This window comes from Hippopotamus amphibius, chromosome 17 (genome assembly GCF_030028045.1).
Source record: "Hippopotamus amphibius kiboko isolate mHipAmp2 chromosome 17, mHipAmp2.hap2, whole genome shotgun sequence".
NCBI classification, from domain to species: domain Eukaryota; kingdom Metazoa; phylum Chordata; class Mammalia; order Artiodactyla; family Hippopotamidae; genus Hippopotamus; species Hippopotamus amphibius.
Window position 1 is genome coordinate 7,911,807 of NC_080202.1, and position 21,669 is coordinate 7,933,475.

The following is a 21,669-nucleotide window of genomic DNA, read 5'->3' on the forward strand; positions in this document are numbered from 1 at the left end:
CACCTTACTAACACTGTAGATTTATAAAGTAATTTAGGGTTGAGTAACTCAGAGTCTCTCCTGTATGATGGGTGAACAGCTGAGTGGACAGTAATGGCCAGCGTTTATTGAATACTAATTACATGCTTTAGATGGACTGTGTTTTTTTTCTTCGCAACAACCTTACGTATCAGAAGCTATTATCCCCATTTTGGGGTGGGAAGTGTAAGGCTTTTTCCCCTCTTGGGACCTTAACTGTAAAGTATTGGACTACATCTATCTTTGAAGCAATATTTCTATTAACAGAGGTACCTTAGAGCTGAAATATGGAAAGTGTAGCAGAGTTCATAGGCGGGTGTCGAAGTACAGCTGAATAAGTGCAACAGGCAGGGGAGAAATGCTTTCAGGACACACTGAAGCATGTCCAGTTGAGAGTGGTTAGCTGAGAAACCACAGAGGCAAGCCAAGCTGATGAGTACCAGTCACAACTGTTTTCAAGACAAGTCATCAGACTATTTGAGGTTCATTTCTTAGCATAGTGAAAAATATGTTTGAAACCAATAGCCAACATCATTATTAGCTTGAAACACTAGCTATTTTGAATGAAGTCAAGAACAAAACAAAGAAAACCACTGTCATAGCTCTTACAAAATTACACTTGCATAAAATCCAGATTCTTTCCCCTGGCTCCAGGGTACATCACATCCACCCCTTCCCACCTGGGCAGTACCTCCTGCCACTGTCCGCCTTGCTGGTTATTTATATCGAATCCTGCACTCTGGCCGTCACTTCCTGGGATACACCGAGCTTTTTTTCTGCTTTGAGGCCTTTGCATTTTTCTTTCCGTCCGCCTGGATGCTCTGTCCCAGGCCCCCTCTTGCCTGCTCCTGCTCACCTTTCTGGAGGCTCCTCCCCACATCGCATCTCCAGGGAGTTGTCCTTTGCTTTTCTGACTTTTCCCTTTCAGCCTTTGTCGCCTTTCTCGCATCCTGTAATCATCATGTTTGTTTTTCTTGTTTACTTTATGTCTCTTCTAATCTTGAGCTCCACAGGGACTGTGTCCACAGCTCTATGTCTAGCACTTAAGAGGGTGTCCAACACAAAGAAGTTGATTTGCAAATGTGTTGAATAAATGAATGAATGAAAATCATTACCTTGTCTGTGTCCCGGTGGTAGCCAGGTAGAAAATATAATGGTGGCGAAGTTAATAACAAGGACAAAAACTATCAAATAGAGCCTAGAAATAAACTTGTATGGGACCTATATTCATTTATTCAACAGAACTCAGCGAGCACCTGCTATGCTAGGCACTGTGACTTAAACGATGAATAAGACAAGCATGGTCCTTACCTGTTTTGAACTTAGAGAAATTCAGAATTTAACTGAGACAGAGATGAAACCATCATTTCTCCTAAAAATAGCAGGTATATTATTTAACTCAGAATTCTGACTATTTTTATGGGGGTGGCGGGTGGGAAGAGATGGAGGAGGGATATAGCAGAACAAAACTATTTGAAGTTTTATCTGAAAAAAACCTCAGACTACTTGATTTTTTTTTTTTTTTTTAAGACGGTGGGTGCTCTGGTTAGTCATACTTCAAAACTACTGCAAAATGGTACTGGCTTTGGAATAAGTCATAGGTGTAAGGTAAAGATAACATTTCAGGTCACTGGGTAATCAATGTCTCGGTCAGCCATTGATATTGGGATGTGGGCTGAATCATTTGAGGGGAAAATGAGATTAAGTCTTAGACCATACTTTTTTTTTCAGATTAATTAAAGATTTAGTCATAAAAAGGGAAACCATCAAAGTCCTAGAAGAAGATATAGATGGATTTAATAATATAGATGATATAAAAATGAAAGTATAGATGGCTATAATGTTGGTGCAGAAAAGGCCTTTTTAAGTCTGAATAGCAGGCAGAAACCTTAATAGAAGGTTTGGTAGATTTGAGTACCTGATATTAAACATAGATGATGAAACAAAGAAGGGGACTGTTTTATTTGTATGTTTGTTTGTTTTGGCTATGTTGGGTCTTTGTTGCTGCGTGCAGGCTTTCTCTAGTTGTGAGTAGGGGCTACTCTTCGTTGCAGTGTGCGGGCTTTTCATTGAGATGGCTTCTCTTGTTGTGGAGCACAGGCACTTGGTGCACGGGCTTCAGTAGTTGTGGTACACGGGCTCAGTAGTTGTCTTACAGGCTCGGTCGTTGTGGCGCACAGGCTTAGTTGCTCTGCTGCATGTGGGATCTTCCCAGACCAGGGATCAAACCGAGTCCCCTTCATTGCCAGGCAGATTCTTAACCACTGTGCCACCAGGAGAGTCCCAGAAGGGGACAGTTTTTAATATAACAGTAGATGGTGGTTAATAAGCTTAATATATAAAATATTCTTAGACACCAGTAAGTGGGTTGTATCTAGAATCATCAAATCTTGGAGCTGGAAAGGGTCTAATCCAATTCCTACATTTTACCAATGATGTCGATTTCCAGAGAAGTTAATTTCCTTACTCAAAGCCATACAACTAGCTGGTCAATAGGAACCCTTTGCACAGCCCCTCGGTGGTGTCTGGTGCAGAGAGTAAGGAAGGTAATGCAACCAGGAAACCTACAGAAAAACTCGTGTTGGGGACAGTTCAAATAGCACAGTTCTAAGTACAATTTCAAAAAAGTGTCAGAGTTTGTTAGAAAAAATAGACTTTCAAGCCTTAAATAAAACAGGCTTAGAGGAGTACTAGCTGGCCATGTGTATAATAACATTTTTGAGTTCCTGGGGTGTTTTTTGTTGTTTGTTTTCTTTTTCTTAGAAAAATAATTTAATTAGATATTTCAATTTCTTAAAAATTTATTTGGTTGCACTGGGTCTTAGTTGTGGCAGGCAGGCTCCTTAGTTGTGGCTCACTGGCTTCTTAGTTGTGGCTCACTGGCTTCTTAGTTGTGGCACACGAACTCTTAGTTGTGGCATGTGGGATCTAGTTCCCCGACTAGGGATCGAACCCTGGCCCCCTCCATTGGGAGCATGGAATCTTAACCTCTGCGCCACTAGGGAAGCCCCTAGATGTTACAGTTTTTTATTTTAATCCAAGTTGAGATTTTATTCACTGTCCAGATAGGTTTGCTTTGCCCAGGTCTTGGGGAACCTTAAATATTTGATCACAGAGGTAGTAATTCAGGCATCACTGTGTGCTAGCAGCTTACCTGAATTTCAAGCTTAGTACTGAGTAGAAATAAAAAGCAACCTTGGAAATGTGCCAGCCTTGTTTGAAAAGAGAAACCATAGGAAGTGATAGCATTTGTCCCAGTTCATAACAAAATTCATAGTACTCATTCATTTTCTCTACAAATTATGTCCTGGCGGTGTGTCAACACTGTACAAGGTTACATGGATTGAAAAGAAACCAACACAGACACACAAATCAGCAAATGCAGGGGGCCTCCTCCTTCCGTCGGTTGAGGCTGGTGACCAGTGTGAAGATGTGTGCATGGGTGTGTACAAGCTGCTGCGTGGGTCCATGGGGGAGAACCACGTCGGCCTGGCCTGAGGGGTGAGCCAAGAGGGCGTCCAGTGGCCGTGAAGATGCTGTCGGTCATCACTGGGCGTCCAAGAGTTACGTGCAGCTCCTTTGGATTAAGTTACCTTTATTTAACTGTTTTAGCAATTCAGTTTCCAGTGCTGGATAGGTTTCTGGTGCTGAGGGATTTCTTCACAAACATTCTAACAAACTTCGTGTCTCTGGAGGAGCCCCCAATTCCAAGGAGAAAAAAAGTGTGGTGAACATCTTCCTCTGTCCTCTTACCGGCATCTACCAAAAAAAAATTTGAGTTAATTTACACCGTTTAAAAATAATAATTTTCCAACTACTGGTGGTAGTTTTGTTTTTGTTTTTTCTTTTTCTCTACTTATTCTCTTTTTACTTTCTACTAATTCTTGTTCCAACTCAGTTTAATTTTGTCTATTATAGTTTGGGAATGTGTGTGCTACGCTTTCTGTAAAGCAGTCTATGTTAATACTTCTTCCAGGGGTGAATCGGGTGCCGGGAAGACAGAAAATACTAAGAAGGTCATTCAGTACCTTGCTCATGTCGCTTCTTCACACAAAGGACGAAAGGACCACAATATTCCTGTAAGTTTTTGTTCTGCTGTTGTTTTTTAAAACCCTTAGATTTATTCTTTTGTAATTTCAGAAACAAGAGTAAGACAGCCCGCGCACCGAGTGTGCTGCTGTAATGGACCGCGCCCTTGTCTCTGCCACCCCCTGCCCAGCAAGGAGGGAGCTAGGACATCAGAAAGTTGCTAGTAACTAGCGATTCCAACAGGGCAGACTGGAAATACGGTTGTAGCCCGAAGCCTGATTTCTTGCAGAGTTGTAGTAAGGATTGTTAAAAACCGGTGAGCAGTGCGTAGGAGGACTTCTTAGTTTCCACCAAAAGAAGATCCTCAGGTATTTTCAGCGGTCCTCTCTGAACTTCCAGAGCTGCCAGCCGCAGCAGCCTGAGGGGAGGGTAGAAATCTGGGGAGAGCTGATGATGGGAAGGGGGCTAGAATGGGAACGTCCGTTATCCTTGACCTGTAGATTCACGGAAGTGGTAGTCCACCCTCCCTGAGAGACGCCAGCCCCGCCAGCGGTCACCGTTCTAAGCCGCACGCTGACCTGGCGCTTTGGATGTGACTTTACTGCTAGGGAAAGGCCCGAACTTGCTAACGTTTGCGTTTGTCTGTTTGTAACGAGCAGCAGGAATCACCCAAACCAGTGAAACACCAGGCAAGTGCTTCTCTTTATGCTTCTTAGTTTTCAGTGTTTGCACCAATTTCTGTGTTTAGATTGAATCTCTGCTAGAAACAAATACCATTAATTCTGATTGAAATCTTGTGAGCAAAATATTTAATTTTGAAATTGTGTTGCTTTGAGGCTTATTCTTTCCTGAGAAGCAGCATGCCATTTTGCTTTACCTTTGTTTTCTAGAGGAATTTTAATATTTACCCTTTTGTCATGACATTGAACCATATGTTTATGAAGCCCATAAATTTAGGGTTTCATGTGTCAATTACAGGTGGAGTTACTTTAATACTTCTTAAACACATGGAAACCTAACTTCATGCCATACATTAAAATTTGAATTTGGGGCTGCAGCTTTAAAAGCTGCAACCTTAAAAATTTCTAATCTGTTAACACTGTAGGGCCCAGTAAGTGTTTTTCAACCCAAAAGCCTCATTGTATTTAATATATAAATGTAGAATCTTCTTTATCCAGGGCAAGTAGTAGAGGAATGTCGTTCTTCCTAACTATCAGATGCCCGCCTTTTAGCCCCACAGAGCATAGACGTGAAAAACCCATGGACCGGAGCGTTTCCGGCTACCTGGGAGGAGAGGGAGGGCAGAGCTGGGCCACGTGCCTTGGACAGAATGGGGCGTCTGTACGTGGCCGTCCCATTCCTAGCAACGTCTGGCTTCCACAAGCGTAGTGGTGCAAAGCAAGTATAAAGCAAGAAATGAGATGAAAATGACATGTTAATATAAAGAAACGCTCAAAAGCATCTAAAGGAATAGTCCCAGCTACTGAGATTTTTCAGATATCTTTTTTAGAATCCTTAAATTCGCAGACACTAAAGCTGTGCCGTACCTGTGAAGGCCCAGGATGTCCTTTTGCTTTTAGCCACAGACCAGACCAGTGACACGCATTGGGAGGATGAGTGAAATAATTGTTATCCGAGATGATATTTAAAGGCTTCTTTGACAGTTAAAGACCTCTCTAGACCAGCTTTTCTTTGTGCTTTGGAGTCCATGCTAAATGACCTTTTAATATGTACTTAGATCACTAGCAAAATGGTGTTAAATAATTAACCCGCAGATTCAGGTTTCCCAAGTCCTCTGTGGATTACGTAAATCATTGTCATTAACATTTTGTTTCGATGTCCTCTTAAACTACAGAGTGGATTTCTGTTGTATGTGAGTAGCATGCCTTCCCCTAGATTTTACTTTGGGTCAGATCAACCCCTGTAAGCAGGTTCCCTCCAAGAAGGCGTCAGCTTCTCTGGGCCGTGCTGCACCATCGTTACTGATTTGCATGTCCTGTTGCATGTGCTCATTCTGCGCAGAATCTTCCACGCTGCTTTTGCCAGGTTCCTGTAATACTAGTCCAGTGGTAGCTATGCCATGTTTCTAGAAACATGAAAAGACTGCTGGTTCTCAATTTTTCTTCCCCAGCACCCCTGAGGAACATGAGACACTCCTGAGTGCAGGGACTGGTCACACCCTGGGGGGGGGGTCATGTCGAGAACTCTGTCCCCACAGCCCTGGGTGCCCCTAGGCGTGACCTCCTCACCCCATTTTCAGGATGGCTTCCCTAAAGTAATGGTTATACTTTGGAAGGTCAGTGTTTCTCTTGGTTTGATGTCACTGGTTTTTGAATTTACATTGAACTTTATAGACAAAACTTACTCGCATTCCCAGGAACCATTTGTATAAACTGCTAGCACAGCAGCATGAATTGTAAAAATAAAGGGGAAGTCATTTGTAGGCTCCTGATTTTGTGGTTCTTTGTCTCTTTGCACATTCTTTTTTCCAAACAACTTTATTGAGGTTTAAATTCATGTCCCATAAAATTTGCCCTTTTAAAGTGTACAGTACAGTGGGTATTTTTTTTTTTTTTTTTAGTATATTCGCAGATTTAGGCAATTATTATACAGTCAATTTCAGAACATGTTCACCACCCCAGAAAGAAACCCTTTACCTATTAGGAATCACCTCGCCTGTCCTCCCAGCCCCTGGAAATCACTAATCTGCTTCCTGTCTCTCTGAATCTGCCTATTCTGGGTATTTTACATGAATGGAACCATATAACACGTGGTTCTCTGTGACTATTCTTGCACTTCGCATAATGTTCTCAAGGTTCACCCATGCTGGAGCATGTGTAAGTGCTCCATTCCTTTTTATGGCCAAATAATACCCCGTTACATTGTTTGTCAGGTTGTTTATCCACTCATGACTTGATGGACATTTGGATTATTTCCACTTTGGGGCCATTATGAATAACGCTGCGGTGTCCACGTTTTCATGTAGCCCTACGTTTTCACTTCTCTTGGGTGTATACCTAGGAGTGGAATTGCTGGGTCCTGGTAACTTTCTGTTTAACCTTTGGAGGAATTGTCAGACTCTTTCATAGAGGCTGCACCACTTTGCATTCCCAGCAATGTAAGGGCGCCGGTTTCTCCATATCCTGGCCAACACTTACTTGTCACTGTCTTTTTATTCAGGCCGCATCCTAGCAGTGTGAAGTGATCACTTGTTTTATGTTTACCTTATAACTTAATCTTCATTGTAGAAATGTGAACAAATATAAGAAACTTTCAAAACTAAGGTCACAATATTTAAGAAGTAAAACATTGACCTGTAAACTTGTTATAACAAAATGAGTCCTTGTTTGGCTCAATGCCCCGGACACCTGCAGGTACAACTCCAGCACCATGTTCCCTCATGTAGGTCACTGATACACACCCTCGATGTCTGGCACAGTGTCAGGGCCACTCTGAAGCCTGGACACGGTGCAATTTCAAAGCAGATCTGAGGACGACTAATTTCTTAAACTTGACCATCACCTGGGAATGACCCCTTCAAGGCAGCCCACCTCCCTGCTGACTCCCGAGTCATCCACATCCAGATGGCAGCTTCCGGATGACTCTGTATCTACTGGTCTAAACTGCCTTGAACTAAGACAAAAGATGATAGACAGCAGGTAGCAAGCACAGAAATTAGACCCCGCCAGTCGAGATCAGAGTCTGGTTCTCAACAAGGTGACTGGCTGCTGCCGCCAGCTTCCAGCCCTACTCTGTGGTCAGTGGGACGCCTGCAGCTTTGCCCGTCAGACCTACAAGGGGTAGCAAGAGTCCAGCCCCAGTCACCTTGCTGGCTGAACTGGAGTTTTGAAAGAGGTATATATTTTTTACCAGTTTCAAGCCCATCTTACATCTGTCACATAGCACATGTATATAATACCTTATGTAATAAACACAAGGATATAGTTTTCATCATGATTGATAAACCTTTAAAGCATCATAGAATTCTAAATACTTAGAACTTTAAAAATTAAATAGCTAACGCTGATTTCTTTTCCCCATATTCCCAAGTGACATTTCTCGTTGCCGTATAGAATAGAAACAGGGAACATTGCCCGTCCAGTTCCAACGGAAAGGTTAGCATTTCGTCACTGCCCCTTGATGGTTTGTAAATGGCTTCATAATTTGGTTGAGAGCTGTTAGCACTGTTTATCTAAATGTGAAATTATTCAATGCGGAAATGATCAAATTTAGCAGTAATTTCTTACTTAAAGATCATTTTTGTGTGTTTTATAATATTAGCTTTTTTTCAAGCCCTTTGTGATTGATTTATGAGTTTTTGAGATCTTCACTTGGTTTCAGTGATGTCAAAAATCCATTGGAAGGGAAGTACCACCACATTCCTGTTAACATAGCGGCCCCCATAGCAGGGACCCAAGTCTGTAGTTACCACAGTGACTGAGGACCCTTAACCCAAATCTTACTGCCACCTCTGGCTCACCACCATCCCCTCCCAAAATACTACTAGTATGTCTTCAGACCTCTGAGTACCCATCCATTCAGCAGACATTCACGGAGCATCATTTTGGCGTGATACTGACTAACCTCATGCAGGGGATACAGCCAGTGCCTTTAAGCCAACAGAAGAAAGAATGGAATCAGGATCAGTGGATCACATGCACACACGTGTGTGCAACACACACGCACACACACACTAAGGAGAAAAGACTCTTTAAACTTGACCCAAAGAATTCTTGAAGCCATGTCTAGGTAATATTAAAATGAAGTATACAATACTTGTTTTACCTCCAAGTTTAGGAAAATATTTTAAAGGTAGATTATTGAAAGTATCTTTATTATGATTTGGTAGGATAGTGTGTAATTTTAAGGAATCTGTATTCTAATTCCTTGATCTAGCTGTAGATGTGTCAGGTAAAGGCAATGCCCTACTCATCAAGTCTGGGTTTTTCTGACAGTTTCTACACCCTGATCACACAGATTAAGTGAGGTTAAGGGATTCTAGAGCCCAAATCATATTGCAGAGCCAGTGCACCAAGGGCTTTGCGAGACATGTTCATCACGAACAGTGGTGGCTGTGAACACTGACCTCCGGGGGAAAGGCACTCTGCTACGTCACAACACGGTGGCTGCCGTTCTTGGTGATGACTCTCAGCCGTTAAAACTGGTTCAGGATACCATATTTAAGAAGCTGGGATGACATGGAGTGTTTAGGAAGATTTACATCAGCAGTAGTCTGGTGTGTTGAAGTCCGTAAACGGGAAGGTCTCCTATACAGGGACCTTAAAGCCGAGCACATGCGCTGATGCCGTGTCATGACGTTCACGTGGCAGGACTAGTCCCTGAGTGGTTTCAGTTGAGCACAATTGTAGATAAAACCTGGGAAAACCTGGACAATCCAGATAGATGCTCTAGAGCAGATGTGTAAGAGCTCAGCCCCTGCCTGGGTCACGTGCTTCAGGAACATTCCCTACCCTTTCACCAGGGTGAACCTCACCGCCTAACGTCCAGCCACACCCAAGTTAGATACTGAGACTGCATGTGTGGCATAGATTTGTTCCTGGTTTTGTAGTTGATAGCGTAACACATCACGTGGCAAGTGGCCGTTAATTTCAAAATGTTGTGAGCTTCCTTGTACTCCTTTTTTGCTTAGAGAATCACAGTAGCTAACTGTTTTTTTTTCTTTCAGTCTTAGTATACTGTGGGGATTTAAAAATATTATAGGGGTAAGATTTGTGTTTGGAAAGAGCAGATTTATGTAAGTCCTACAGTGTAGTTCTGAAATTACATAACAGGGACACAGAAATGGCCTCAGGCATTCCCATGCAGCCTTCAGTTGTATTTCATGATTAAAGCACATATTCATGTATGTACATCTTTTGTTTGTAAAATCTGTTTTATAGCTTATTTGCATGTAAGTAAGGACATTGGAAAAGCATACATTATAGCAAATACGAAACACTTAGCTTTTTAAATTTGAGCAAGAGTTCAGGAGTATCGCCATCTTTGTCATCCCTGAAATTGGAGATGAGGACATTGCCCTGTCTACATCATTAAGGTATTACATGAAACCCTTGGAAAAATGGCAAGTCTTATTACCAGTACAGTGGAAATTATTAGAATTTGTTGCCTTAAATCTTGGGAACAAGGCAAAGTAGAAGTAAGCAGAAGTATAAGTATTAATATGTTCTTAATTGAAGTATCATGCTAAATTTTGTTTCATGAAAACCAGTTTATTTTAAAAATTCTCCACTTAATTTATGTGCCCTGTCCTTAAATTTACTATCTCTGCTCATGTGACATTTTCTTCTTGTGAGCACATGATAGATGCTAATTTTTTTCCTGTAGTAGAGCCCATAAGACCAAGAATAAGAAGCCAACAACAAAGTTTGCTGGATGACAAGTAAAATGAAAAAAACTGAGGAAAAGAGGCAGTGTGTGGTTTTGCTTTTTTTTTTTCCCTGAGAACTGGAATAGACATATTAGATTAACATATATTTGCTTTTATTTGTGTGTGTGTAATATCTTTTAGGGGGAACTTGAACGGCAGCTTTTGCAAGCAAATCCAATTCTGGAATCATTTGGAAACGCGAAGACTGTGAAAAATGATAACTCATCTCGTTTTGTAAGTTTAAAAGCATGAGAAACTTTAACAGTTCCTCAGATTTCTAGTTAAATGTCTACTATAATTAAGCACATCAAGTCCCTTCCTTCTGAATAGATGTGGTGTGGAGCAGGCTGTCCAATAGAAATGTAGCGCAAGTCACATGTAACTAAAATTTTCCTAGTAGTCATGTTTTAAAAAGCACAAGAAAAAGGGGGAAAAAGGGAAAAAATGGGAAAGTAATTTAAATATGTTTACTGTATATATATATATATATATATATATATATATATATATATAGGTGTGTGTTATTCTAAGGATGTATAATTATATAACCTCTCTGAACTTAGTTCTTCATTTCTGATTGGGGATGATATGTAATTATGAGGTTGGCGTGGAGATTAAATGAGATGCGTGTTGAGTACTTAACACAGCACTGGGCACAGGAAACACTCAACAAGCCAAGTTGGAATTTGATGTGGTAAATTGTTCTCTTGGTACCTGCTGTTTCTGTGTGATGTGGACCTCAGAATAATTTGTCGCTGCTGTCACCCTCTTTAAAAACTTCCTCTCAGCGTTCGACTCTCTGAATTCACTGAAAGCTTTACTTTCTCCCTCAGCCTGACCGGCTCTCACAGCTAGCCTGGGGACGTCATCCCGAGTGACAGCCGGATCAGTGCTACTTACAGGACATGGTCCTCCCCTTGCCAGCTTCTCAGAGTTGACAGTTTCATAGCAGTCATTCAACTTCTGTTATTTCTACTTAAGTCACTCGAGTTACTTCTATGTTTTCCCTCCCTCCTCTGGTGTTAAACATCTTGGTTAGAGTTAGGAAGGCCAGAATCAGAGACTTCAATTCTAACTGCCCTTGATGGGCAGTTGCTGGAAATCAGGGTCACTGTGACAGTCTTTACTCTGGGAATGTAAAGTCGTGGTCTGCACGTTAATCCTCTGATGATGTGGTTTCTGTGATTAGGAGAGGCCACAAGTTCACAGAGGACCCAGTAAATACAAAGGTAACCGGGTAACCCTCTGTACGCCTTAACGGGCTGCCGTAACAGCGCCATAGACCGCGTGGCTTAAACAATAGAGATGTATTTTCTCACCACTGGAGGCTGGAAGTCTGAGCTCAAGGTGTTGGCAGGGTTGGTTTCTTCCGAGGCCTCTCTCCTTGGCTTGAGGACGGCTGTCTCCTGTGAATTCGCGTGGCCTTCCCTCTGCGTGTCTGTGTCCGTTCTTCTCTCTTATGAGACCCCAGTCATGTTGGAGTCAGTCCACCCGAGTGGCCTCGTTTTAACTTAATTACATCTGTGAAGATCCTTTCTTTAGACACAGTCATGCTCTGAACTGCTAGAGGTTAGGATTTCAACATATGAATTTGTGGAGGGGGAGGGGTGGGCACACAGTTCAGCCCACAGCACCGTCAGAGCTAGCGGAAGTGCAAGCGACTTTCCAAGTTATGTGAGGAGTGCGGACCTATTTGCTTGGAATATTATTTATTCCTAGTAAGATAAAAATCTGAAGATTCACTTATGCAGATTCATTTAGTAATTATTTTAGCCTTTTCTGTACAAAGTGGGGTAACACATGTGCCGTGTCAGTGGGAAGCATGGCCATGACCTTGGATCTGGGGAAACTGAGCTGCGTCTAGTTTCCGTCATCTTGTGGATGATCAGCCCTGAGCTGGAGCCACAATTAAATCTGAAACCGTCTCTCCCCAAAGCCCTGTGTTTAGCGGCTGTGTCATGGGATGGGGGCCCAGTGAGCTACCGGCTTTGGTATGTGAGTCTCCCTGAAGCTTTTCAAGGACTTCTTAGTGGAAAATGTTTTATTTTACCACAGAAATCAAGTTACCAGTCTATTCTGATCATCCCCCTTCCCCCTGCCCTGGCAAACCCCACTCTCTAAATTCAAGAGAAAGAATTTGGTGCCCATTTGTCTCATTTTTGCCTGGAAAAGATAAACTGCTCCTAACCAGTCTTGTGTGTCCTTTGGTTAAGGATACAGTGATTCTGTTACTAAGTGGTAAGGATTCATTTGCTGGGGTTTTTGTGTTTGGGAGGGATTAAACGTGTCATTCTGTGTTAGTTCTCTACTGCTGTGTAACAAATTACCCTAAGACCTAGTGACATAGAACAGTCACTGTCTCAGCGCTTCTGTGTGCTGGTTCTGGCTCGGGGTCTCCCGTGCGGTGGTCATCACCGTGTGACGGGCTAGCGCCACGGCATCTGGAGGCCAGCTGAGGCTGCAGGAGTTTCCCAGCTTCCTCGGGTTCCACACCTCAGTGGCCACTCTGCAGGGGGGCTTGCCCATGACATGGCAGCTGGCGGAGGACCAGAAGGTGGGGGTTATTCAGGCCATCTTGGAAGCTGGCTACCACAGATCACTAGATTTCCATATTGGTAACCTGTAATTTGCGTTACTCTAGATCAGTGGTTCTCAATTTGGGGCCCCTTGGGGATCCCACATTTGGCGTCTCATGGGTGAAGGCCAGGATGTTGCTGAGCACCCTGCAGTGTACAGGACAGGCCCCACACCAGACAGAATTACCCCCAAATGTCAGTTAAGTGGACGGTGAGAAACTCTGCTCTAGTTTGTTCCTTTAAATGGTAGTCTGAATTAAGGTAATCACTTTTTGAAATTCATTTGCAAAGCAATTACTGTACTTAAGTCTCCTCAGTGCTTGTTATTGATACATCCTCTTCCAAAGGTTGATATAAGTAATTCTGGTGGGACCTTGTTTTACATTCTACTGGTGGGAAGAAGTTCTTAGATTGTTTCCTAGTAAGACTGATTCTAGCAAGGATCACCCATTCACTGTAAATTCTCAACAAACTCTGATTCAGCTGATGTTCCACCTTTCAAAGTGCTTGTACTACTGAGTAATCATCATTAAGTATGCTCAATCTAATATATTAAAGCTACTCTTTTTAGAAAAGATTTTTGATTAAGGCAGTGTTCTTAGACGTAGCTATTCATTCAACCAAGAAACAAATGTATCTTTAAATTATTGACTTTGAGCTTTAATTCTTAGAAAGTCAACTTTATGTTGATAAGTATAGTCTTTCTTTTAAAGAAAGAGTTTAGTAGCCAGCTCCTATTATCATAAGACGTTAATTGCACAATACAACAAGAAGTTGACTTTAGTGGGTCCGTAAGAAATAGTGAAGTAGTTAGTTCCGCTGATCGACTCGCATTCCACGTTTAGTTAAAACACCCTTTCACAGTCTTCTGTGGCTTAGAGAGTAGTCCGTGTAGACTCATTTTCGAATTAAATTTTACAAAATTTAGATTTTTTTGTTGTGCGTTTCTGTTAACTATTAAGCACCTACTGTTTGCCGGACGCTGTGCTGTTTACTTGTTGTCTCCGTTGGCTGTCTAGTGGATTTCTCAAATTAACATATTCCAGATGGAACTTTTTTGTTCAAAATTTCTTAGGTCACCATTAAGTCACCCAGTTGCTTAAGCTTAAAACAAAATAAAAACAACAAAACCTAGAAACACGAAATACCGAGGAATCATCCTTGATTGAGCCTTTTCCCATGGCCCGTGTCCAGGCCAGCAGTGAATTTTGTGGGTCACCTCCAGAGCACGTTTCAAATCTGTCCACGTTCCTCCTCCTCCCTCCTCTAAATTCCGTCATCTCAAGCCGTCTGTGTGCTCTCTCCCAGGGCCCTTCTGCTTTCCCTCGTAGCACTTAGCACAGTCTGTGGTCAGCCTGTGCTGATCCGTGGTCCCTCTCCTGCTAGAATGTAAGGTCTCTGACAGTAGGGGCCCTGTCCACCTTGCTCTGCGGATCCTGAGTGTAAGTACTTAGCAGGTGTGTGTCTTTGTGGAATCCAGTTACAGTGTGGTTGCCTACTAAGGGCTAGATACTCCTCTAGGCCCTGGGAATATATCAGTGGACAGAACAAAGGTCCGCAGCCTCACAGAGCTCACCTTCATTTGGGTTTTAACTTTAATGTATTTCTGACGACCTGCCATCATGTACAGTTGAGCGCAGGGGGCGTGTTGCATGGGCCAGGCTCTCTGAGAATATGCATGCCCCAGGTTTTTTGTTGTAGTTTTTCGGTTTTTTTTAGTCGAAGGATAGTTGATTTACAAAATTGTGTTAGTTTCAGGTATACAGCAAAGTAATTCAATTACATGCATCTATTTTTTCCAGATTCTTTCCCATTACAGGTTATTATTACAAGATATTAACCTATGTCGTCCCCTGTGCTGTCCCCACTAAATCCTTGTTTATTTTATATATGGTAGTGTGTGTCTGTTAATCCATACGCCTAATTTATCCCTCCCCACCCTTCCCCTTTGGCAACCATAAGTTTTCTATGTCTTTGAGTCTGTTTCTGTTTTGTAAATAAATTTATTTGTATTATTTTTTAGATTCCACTTGTAAGCAGTATCATATAGTATGTGTCTTTCTCTCTCTGACTTCACACCATGTGATAATCTCCAGGTTCATCCATGTTGCTGCAATGGCGATATTTCATTCCTTTTTATGGCTGAGTAGTATTCTATTAATATATACCACATCTTCTTTATCCATTGTTTTTGTTGATGAGTATGTTGATGGACACTTAGGCTGCTTCCATGTCTTGGCTATTGTAAATAGTGCTGCTATGAACATTGGGATGCATTGTATCTTTTCAAATTAGAGTTTTCATCTCTGGATGTATGCCCAGGAGTGGGACTGCTGGATCATTTGGTAACTATTTTTAGCTTTTTAAGAAGCCTCCATACTGTTTTCTGTAGTGTGCATGCCCCAGTTTTAGAAGCATGGACAGAAGGTACGTGGGAGGCACTGGCTCCATGGCCAGGCCAGGCCTTGGGTTGGGATTGGTGTTGGACATCAGACTGTGAAAGAGTGACTTGATGTTAAAAGGTGAGTTGTGTGTACAGAGGAATTCCGTGCAGTCATTATTTACAAGCCACATGCCTGCAGTGAAAATATTTGAAACTATCAACTCCATAAACTTTAAAATCCATTTGTTTCCATTTCTTTGATCTGATATAGACGAGTAATTTCCTGAAGAATATCTTTTCTTTCAAAGATGGCTAGTGTATGGTTTGTATTAAAGGGGATTCTTTAGGGGAGAGCATTACCCTTATGAAAATAATCGTTCACAGTTAGTCCAGCTCTCTGTTTATGGGGAAGTAAAATGCTTTCCAGATGGAGGAGATTTACGTAAAATGAATCTCTTGTAATGAAACTTTAAAAACAGGGACTTCAATTTCAAAATGATTGTATCAGCAGATACATCTTCCCTCAGAAAGTTTTATTTAGTAGGGATCACTTTCCATATTCGCCGATCTTTTCCTTTTTTCTTCTTTTTCTTTTTTTTCTCCTTTGCAAAGATTTAAGCCAGTTTGGCAATTCCCAATTTTATGTACCTTGTGGTAGCTAATTAGCCTCTAATTATCAGAGCCAGATAAAGCCTCTAGATAGCCTCCCTACCCCTCGGCTGCCAGGTCACCGTGGAAGCACGTCAGGATTCTGCACCCTCACGGGTACTAGCGAGCAGGCACCTAAAACAGTCTTGTGGGTAAATTGAACACAGTCGCTGCTCTGTCTTTATTCTCACCGAGCCTTTCCGTAGAGATTTACCAAGGCCCACGTAACAGCATCAGAGACAGAATGCGATCTGCACCAGGCAACCCCCGTCCTCTGAATCAGCGGCTGCCCTCCCAGCCCTGCAGCCCTTGGGGCTCGCTGTGGCCTGGACACCCGGCTGTGTGTTTCCAATCAGTCCATGGCTCTTCATGTCGCTCATTTTTCCCCAGGAATTTCTAATAGCCATTTTACTAAGTAACAAGGCCACTTAGTTCAGGAGAAAACTCATTTTACTAATTAACAAAGCTTCTGGTGTAGTTTGGAGATTAAGATAGCTGAAGCATTTAAAATAGCCATCTGGCCTTGGGATTAAATCCTAGCTAATTACTTCCCGAAAGGGTTTTCCCATTTAGGGCAAATAGCTGCCTCCAGAGTGGAGATTTTTCCTGGAGCAAACTGACACACACACACACAGCACACTATCTAAGCTAATGTGTTTTCAGGTAAATTACAGATCTTATAACAACTTTAAATACCAAATTAGGAAGGGGGGAAGTATTTTCAGAGCATGAAACAAACCTGCATTGTCCCCCTAGTAAGTTGCTAACAATCTAGGTTTAATTGCTATAATACATCGTAACCACCCACTGAAAAAGTTCCAGAAAGTCGATGTTGATTCAGAAGGAATAAAATTCAGTTAATTTTCTTCTCATTTTCTTGATAGTATCAAATTATCCAAGTTGTCCTAGTGCACATTTTGGGTGAAATTCTTAACAGTTTCTTTTTACATAAGAGAGGATTGCAGCCGTCTTTGCTGTTCAGACTTGAAGTAACGTGCTGTCTTAGCTGTCCTTGGATTGAGAAGCAACGTGCGTGGCATCAAAATGCATCCTGCATCATTAATACATAGTGTACTTGTCCTTTTTTTGGTTTTTCCTTTATTTTTTGTTTTTATTGGTGAAATCCTGGTTGAATACTCTGAGTACCATAATCTGACCCTACATGGGAATCAGCTGCAGGGTCAGCGACTTCAGTGAAAGCTTCTTCACATCACGTTTAAAGGGTTAGAGGACCCAAACCCACTTAAAAGTAAAACTCTGCTTGTTTTCCATTTTAGATTCGTATGTTAATAAAAATGTTAATTCTGAAAGAGTGTTTATTATATACATGAGAGAAAAGCTTTTCAACCTATGGGTTTTATTTCCCCCCTCCCCCCACCCCAAGACTGTCTAACACTGAAGTGATTGCGTATCCCCTGGCCTGCCTCTTACCTAATTTGCCAGGATGTCCAACATTAAGGGGAATATTTAAATCCTAGACCGTTTGGGAGATATTCAGTAAAGCATTTCTTCTTGGTTCAGAACTTTTGCTTTTTTATGTTGTTGTCAAAGTATTGATACTTGGGTAGGTCTTGTAAAATAGCTGAGCGTGAATATCACTTAGCGTACAGAGTTGATAATTTTCAACATTATAAGGTTTTTTTGTTTTTTTAAAGTGTTTTTAAAATAGAACCAAGATTTATCAGTCACCAAGTAGGTTGTTTTCGGAGTTCCTGGTTTCTTTTCAGGTTGGGGGGTTGGAGGGACACTGCCGTCTACTCTGCTTCCTCCCACATGTGGGCTTTCTCCTTCCATCCTCTTTTTTCATTTGTTTTTTGCCTGGCCCTTTTCCTTTAGCCAAAAGATATTCCTCCGGCACTAGCTGTAATGGTTCGAGCAACTACGGATGCCAGTTACGAAAAGGAAAGGGAACCAATTTGGCTAGGGAACTGGTGAGCAAATCAGATGTGTGTTGGTGACTTTACTTGTTTATCCAAGTAAGCAATCACGTGTCTCAGTTATTTGGGGACGTTTCTTTTTAGATTACCTGTTCAGAAGTCCAAAACTTTCTCCTTTGAATCTAACTTCCTTTTTCAGTTTGTACTTTCCCATGAAGTAAAGGAGAAGTAAGTTCACCAAATATAAAATGGATAATGTTCAATTTAAAATTTTAAAGTTATTAGAGTTCACCATTACCCGTGTGATAACTTTGTCCTTTTGTCCAAATAATTTCTTTTGTTTGATGCATTTTGAGCTTCTACTGTAAAGTGATAAAGGAAAGGGAATAGGAAACAGTATAAGAAGTTGAAATCTTAAACAGCATGTAGATAAATATATAATAAATTAGACGTTAGTGAAATTTGAAGGTTTATGTTGCTATATAATGAATTTTTAATGAAATATTCAGTAAGAATTAGGTGATATGATACGATTTTGATTAACCTTTCTGCAGTGTTAAAATGAGAAGTTTGAAAAAGTGTCTGAGCAGTTGTATTGGCAGTGTAATCTTTGCAGCTTTGAAGTAATAACATTGTCTTGACTACTCTCTCTTAAAATAGTAAATTTTTATTAACTCAGTGAAATAGTGTATAGATGATACAGCTGTTTAAAATTTGTGAAGCCTTTTAGTCCTCATTATAACACCAGGACCTGATTTTAGTTTTTGAGTTTCTTTTTTGAGCAGTTCTGTTTTTTAAGGACTGATAGTTTTTGAAGTTTATTCTTTTTTAAGGGTCTTCCACAAAACAGGAACAAAATTGACTTATTTTTAAAAAACAGAATAAAACTCATTTTCTCTCATAATTACCATATGAGTCCTTTGGACCATTTTATAAATCTAAGAAAAATTTAGGGTTTTAGTGATCTTATTTTTTCTGTATTTTGTAACACTTTGCTATTTCATCCTCCTTGAGATTGAGTCATCATTACTCATCAGTTATTCCCAACAATGTTAAACTAAAGTAATAAGAAGATCGGGATTGCCTCGAAGGATGCTGTCACAGTGCCTGTCGCATCACCCTTAGTTTGCTTATTGAGTTGTCCAAAGAATTGCATTATCTTCCAAGAAGGTATGAAGGAGCAGTACAGACAGCATTTTTGTAGTCTGCTTTTAACTTTCAGTGAACATAGATAAAAAATCAGAAGTTTTCAACCATAGTGGCAAAGAGAAGTAAAGTGACAGAGGAACACATTTCACAAATATTAGATGAATCAGAAGATGAATGCAGGGACTTCCTAGGTGGCACAGTGGTTAGGACTCTGCCTGCCAATGCAGGGGACACAGATTCAATCCCTTCTCTGAGAAGGTCCCACATGCCTTGGAGCAGCTAAGCCCGTGTGCCTCAACTATTGAGCCCATGAGCCACAACTACTGAAGCCCGTGCACCTAGAGCCCGTGCTCCACAGCAAGAGAAGCCACCGCAGTGAGAAGCCCGCGCACCACAATGAAGAGTGGGCCCCCCTTGCCACAACTAGAGAAAGCCTGTGTGCAGCAATGAAGATCCCAATGCAGCCAATAAATATATAAATTTATAAAGAAAAGAAGAAGATGAATGCAAAAGACAGGCAGAGCTATAGACTCTAATGATGTGACATTGCTTTTGTAAGTCTCTGACTGAGTCTTCAAATGGTGTAGCCTAAAATTCTCTCAAACTCAAGAACAATCTATTTCTTTTTTTTAATATTTTATTTATTTAATCTTTATTTTTATTTTTTTTTTTGGCTGTGTCGGGTCTTAGTTGTGGCATGCAGGACCTTTCGTTGCAGCACATGGGCTTCTGTCTAGTTGTGGCGTGCAGGTTTTCTCTCCCTAGTTGTGGCGCACGGGCTCCAGAGCACGTGAACTCTGTAGTTGCGGCATGCAGACTCTCTCCTTGAGGCACGCAGGCTCTATAGTTGTGGCACATGGGCTTAGTTGCCCTGTGGCATGTGGGATCTTAGTTCCCTGACCAGGGATCGAACCCGCATCCTCTGCATTGGAAGGTGGATTCTTTACTACTAGACCAGCTGGGAAGTCCCAAGAACAATCTGTTTCTAAAGACAAAAAGGAAATGCCATTGGCATCCACGTTAGTCACTCAACAGAAAGGATTTCCTCACTCAGAATTTTGTAATAGGAATCTGGACCTCTGGTTTTACTAAATGGCCATGTGACGTTGTTATTTCGTCTTGTGTGATGTTTGTGGAACAGCATTTATCCAGTATGGCTTGTAAGGGGACAAATGCTGAAGGCAGAATTGTAAACGAAAGTGATTGGAAGTAAATAAATTGTGTAGAAATGAAGAGATTCACTGGATCGACCATTCTAATTGGTGCTTGTAAATCTAAACATGAAAATGTTTTATTTAATTACGAGTGAAAAAGGTCTTCCTCTCTTTAACAAGGGTGGGCTGTCAGAGGTTTTAGGTGTTCTTCCAGGATTGCATTCTGACAGTGCAAGGGCAATAGGAAGTGAGAACCTGTTGGCGGGAGGGAATAAAGGCGCTTGTAGTTGCCACTTTGAACAGCTGTTAGCCCAGGATGTTGTAATTTTGAAAATAATGGAGTAGATTTGCTTATAGCTTAGGGGTTGAAATCAGACTGCAGTGTATCATGGACTACTACTCTCTGTAGTAGTTTTATTTTAAGAGAACTTAAAAATAAACAAGCATAGAACCTCCCTTTAAATTACTATTTAGCTTGAAGCTAACGGATCTACTTGATAAACTATAAGACTACTCAGCTCCACTGGACCGTCTCTGGGAATCCTTCCTCTGTACCCATAGCAGCACCTCTCAGTCCTTCAGACGTGCCCAGGCCATGTTCTTCAGGTGCTGAAAAAGCACCACCATGGTTTTACTGAAGTTGGGGGCCACTGGGTCAGCATCTCTCAATGCTGCAACCGTGTTATTTGTGTAAACTGGTTATTTGTATAAAAGTAATACTTAAAGAGCCTGTCTGAGAAGGAGGAAAAGTTTTTTCTCACTTTAAAAAAAAAATCCAAACAAAACTTTCTCTCCCCACATAAAATAAAACTAACCAAACAAGCAAATTGTCATTTTTATTTCGTGACACTTAAGTAATGAACAAGTTCTCTGTGGAAGAAATTGCTCGGTCCTCACCAGCAGCCTGTTAAAGGTGGATCTGCATGACAGTCTGATGGAATTTAAATTGTCACCTCATTAAGTTCGGTGATACAAGATCAGCTTTTAGGCTAGAGGGCGTTGCTGGTATTGGTGTCACCATCCTCATTTCCAATTTCATGTTCTATTCTGTTGTCCACATATACTCAGTTACAAATGTTAGACCCATGTCCAGAGTTTGTTTTGGTTTAGCCAATGTTTTGATAATTTATAAATGTAGTGAGTGACTTTATCCACGACTGTGTGAGAGGTGCTAAGAGGCTGTTTTTCACAAAATGCCTTTGCTTCCTCCAGGAATCGTGTTTTTCACTTCCCTCTTGAACACTTTGGGGGTGTAGCCGCATCTGAAGCAGACCCCTGATGGAATGCACGTCTGTTATCATGGTGGCATGATACCTTAGCTGTATCAAACTAGCCATGCATTTCCTGTGCAGAGCAAGGCTTTCAGATAATATGAGACAGAATATTTACATTTTGGTGATTGGGGCGATAGTCTGAAGGACACTTTGGAAATGGTGAAGGGGAGAAC

General features: G+C 41.4%; 1 protein-coding gene across 3 annotated transcripts in view; it reads left to right on the forward strand.

Annotated features, from left to right (window-relative positions):
- Positions 1–21,669, forward strand: part of MYH10 (myosin heavy chain 10) — a 131,231-nt gene that overhangs the window by 45,101 nt on the left and 64,461 nt on the right. For all 3 annotated transcript variants that reach the window (XM_057717272.1, XM_057717271.1, XM_057717273.1), the window contains exons 5-6: positions 3,995–4,097; positions 10,577–10,669. In XM_057717272.1, the coding sequence (XP_057573255.1) occupies positions 3,995–4,097; positions 10,577–10,669 (196 nt within the window). The remainder of the gene's footprint in view (positions 1–3,994; positions 4,098–10,576; positions 10,670–21,669) is intronic.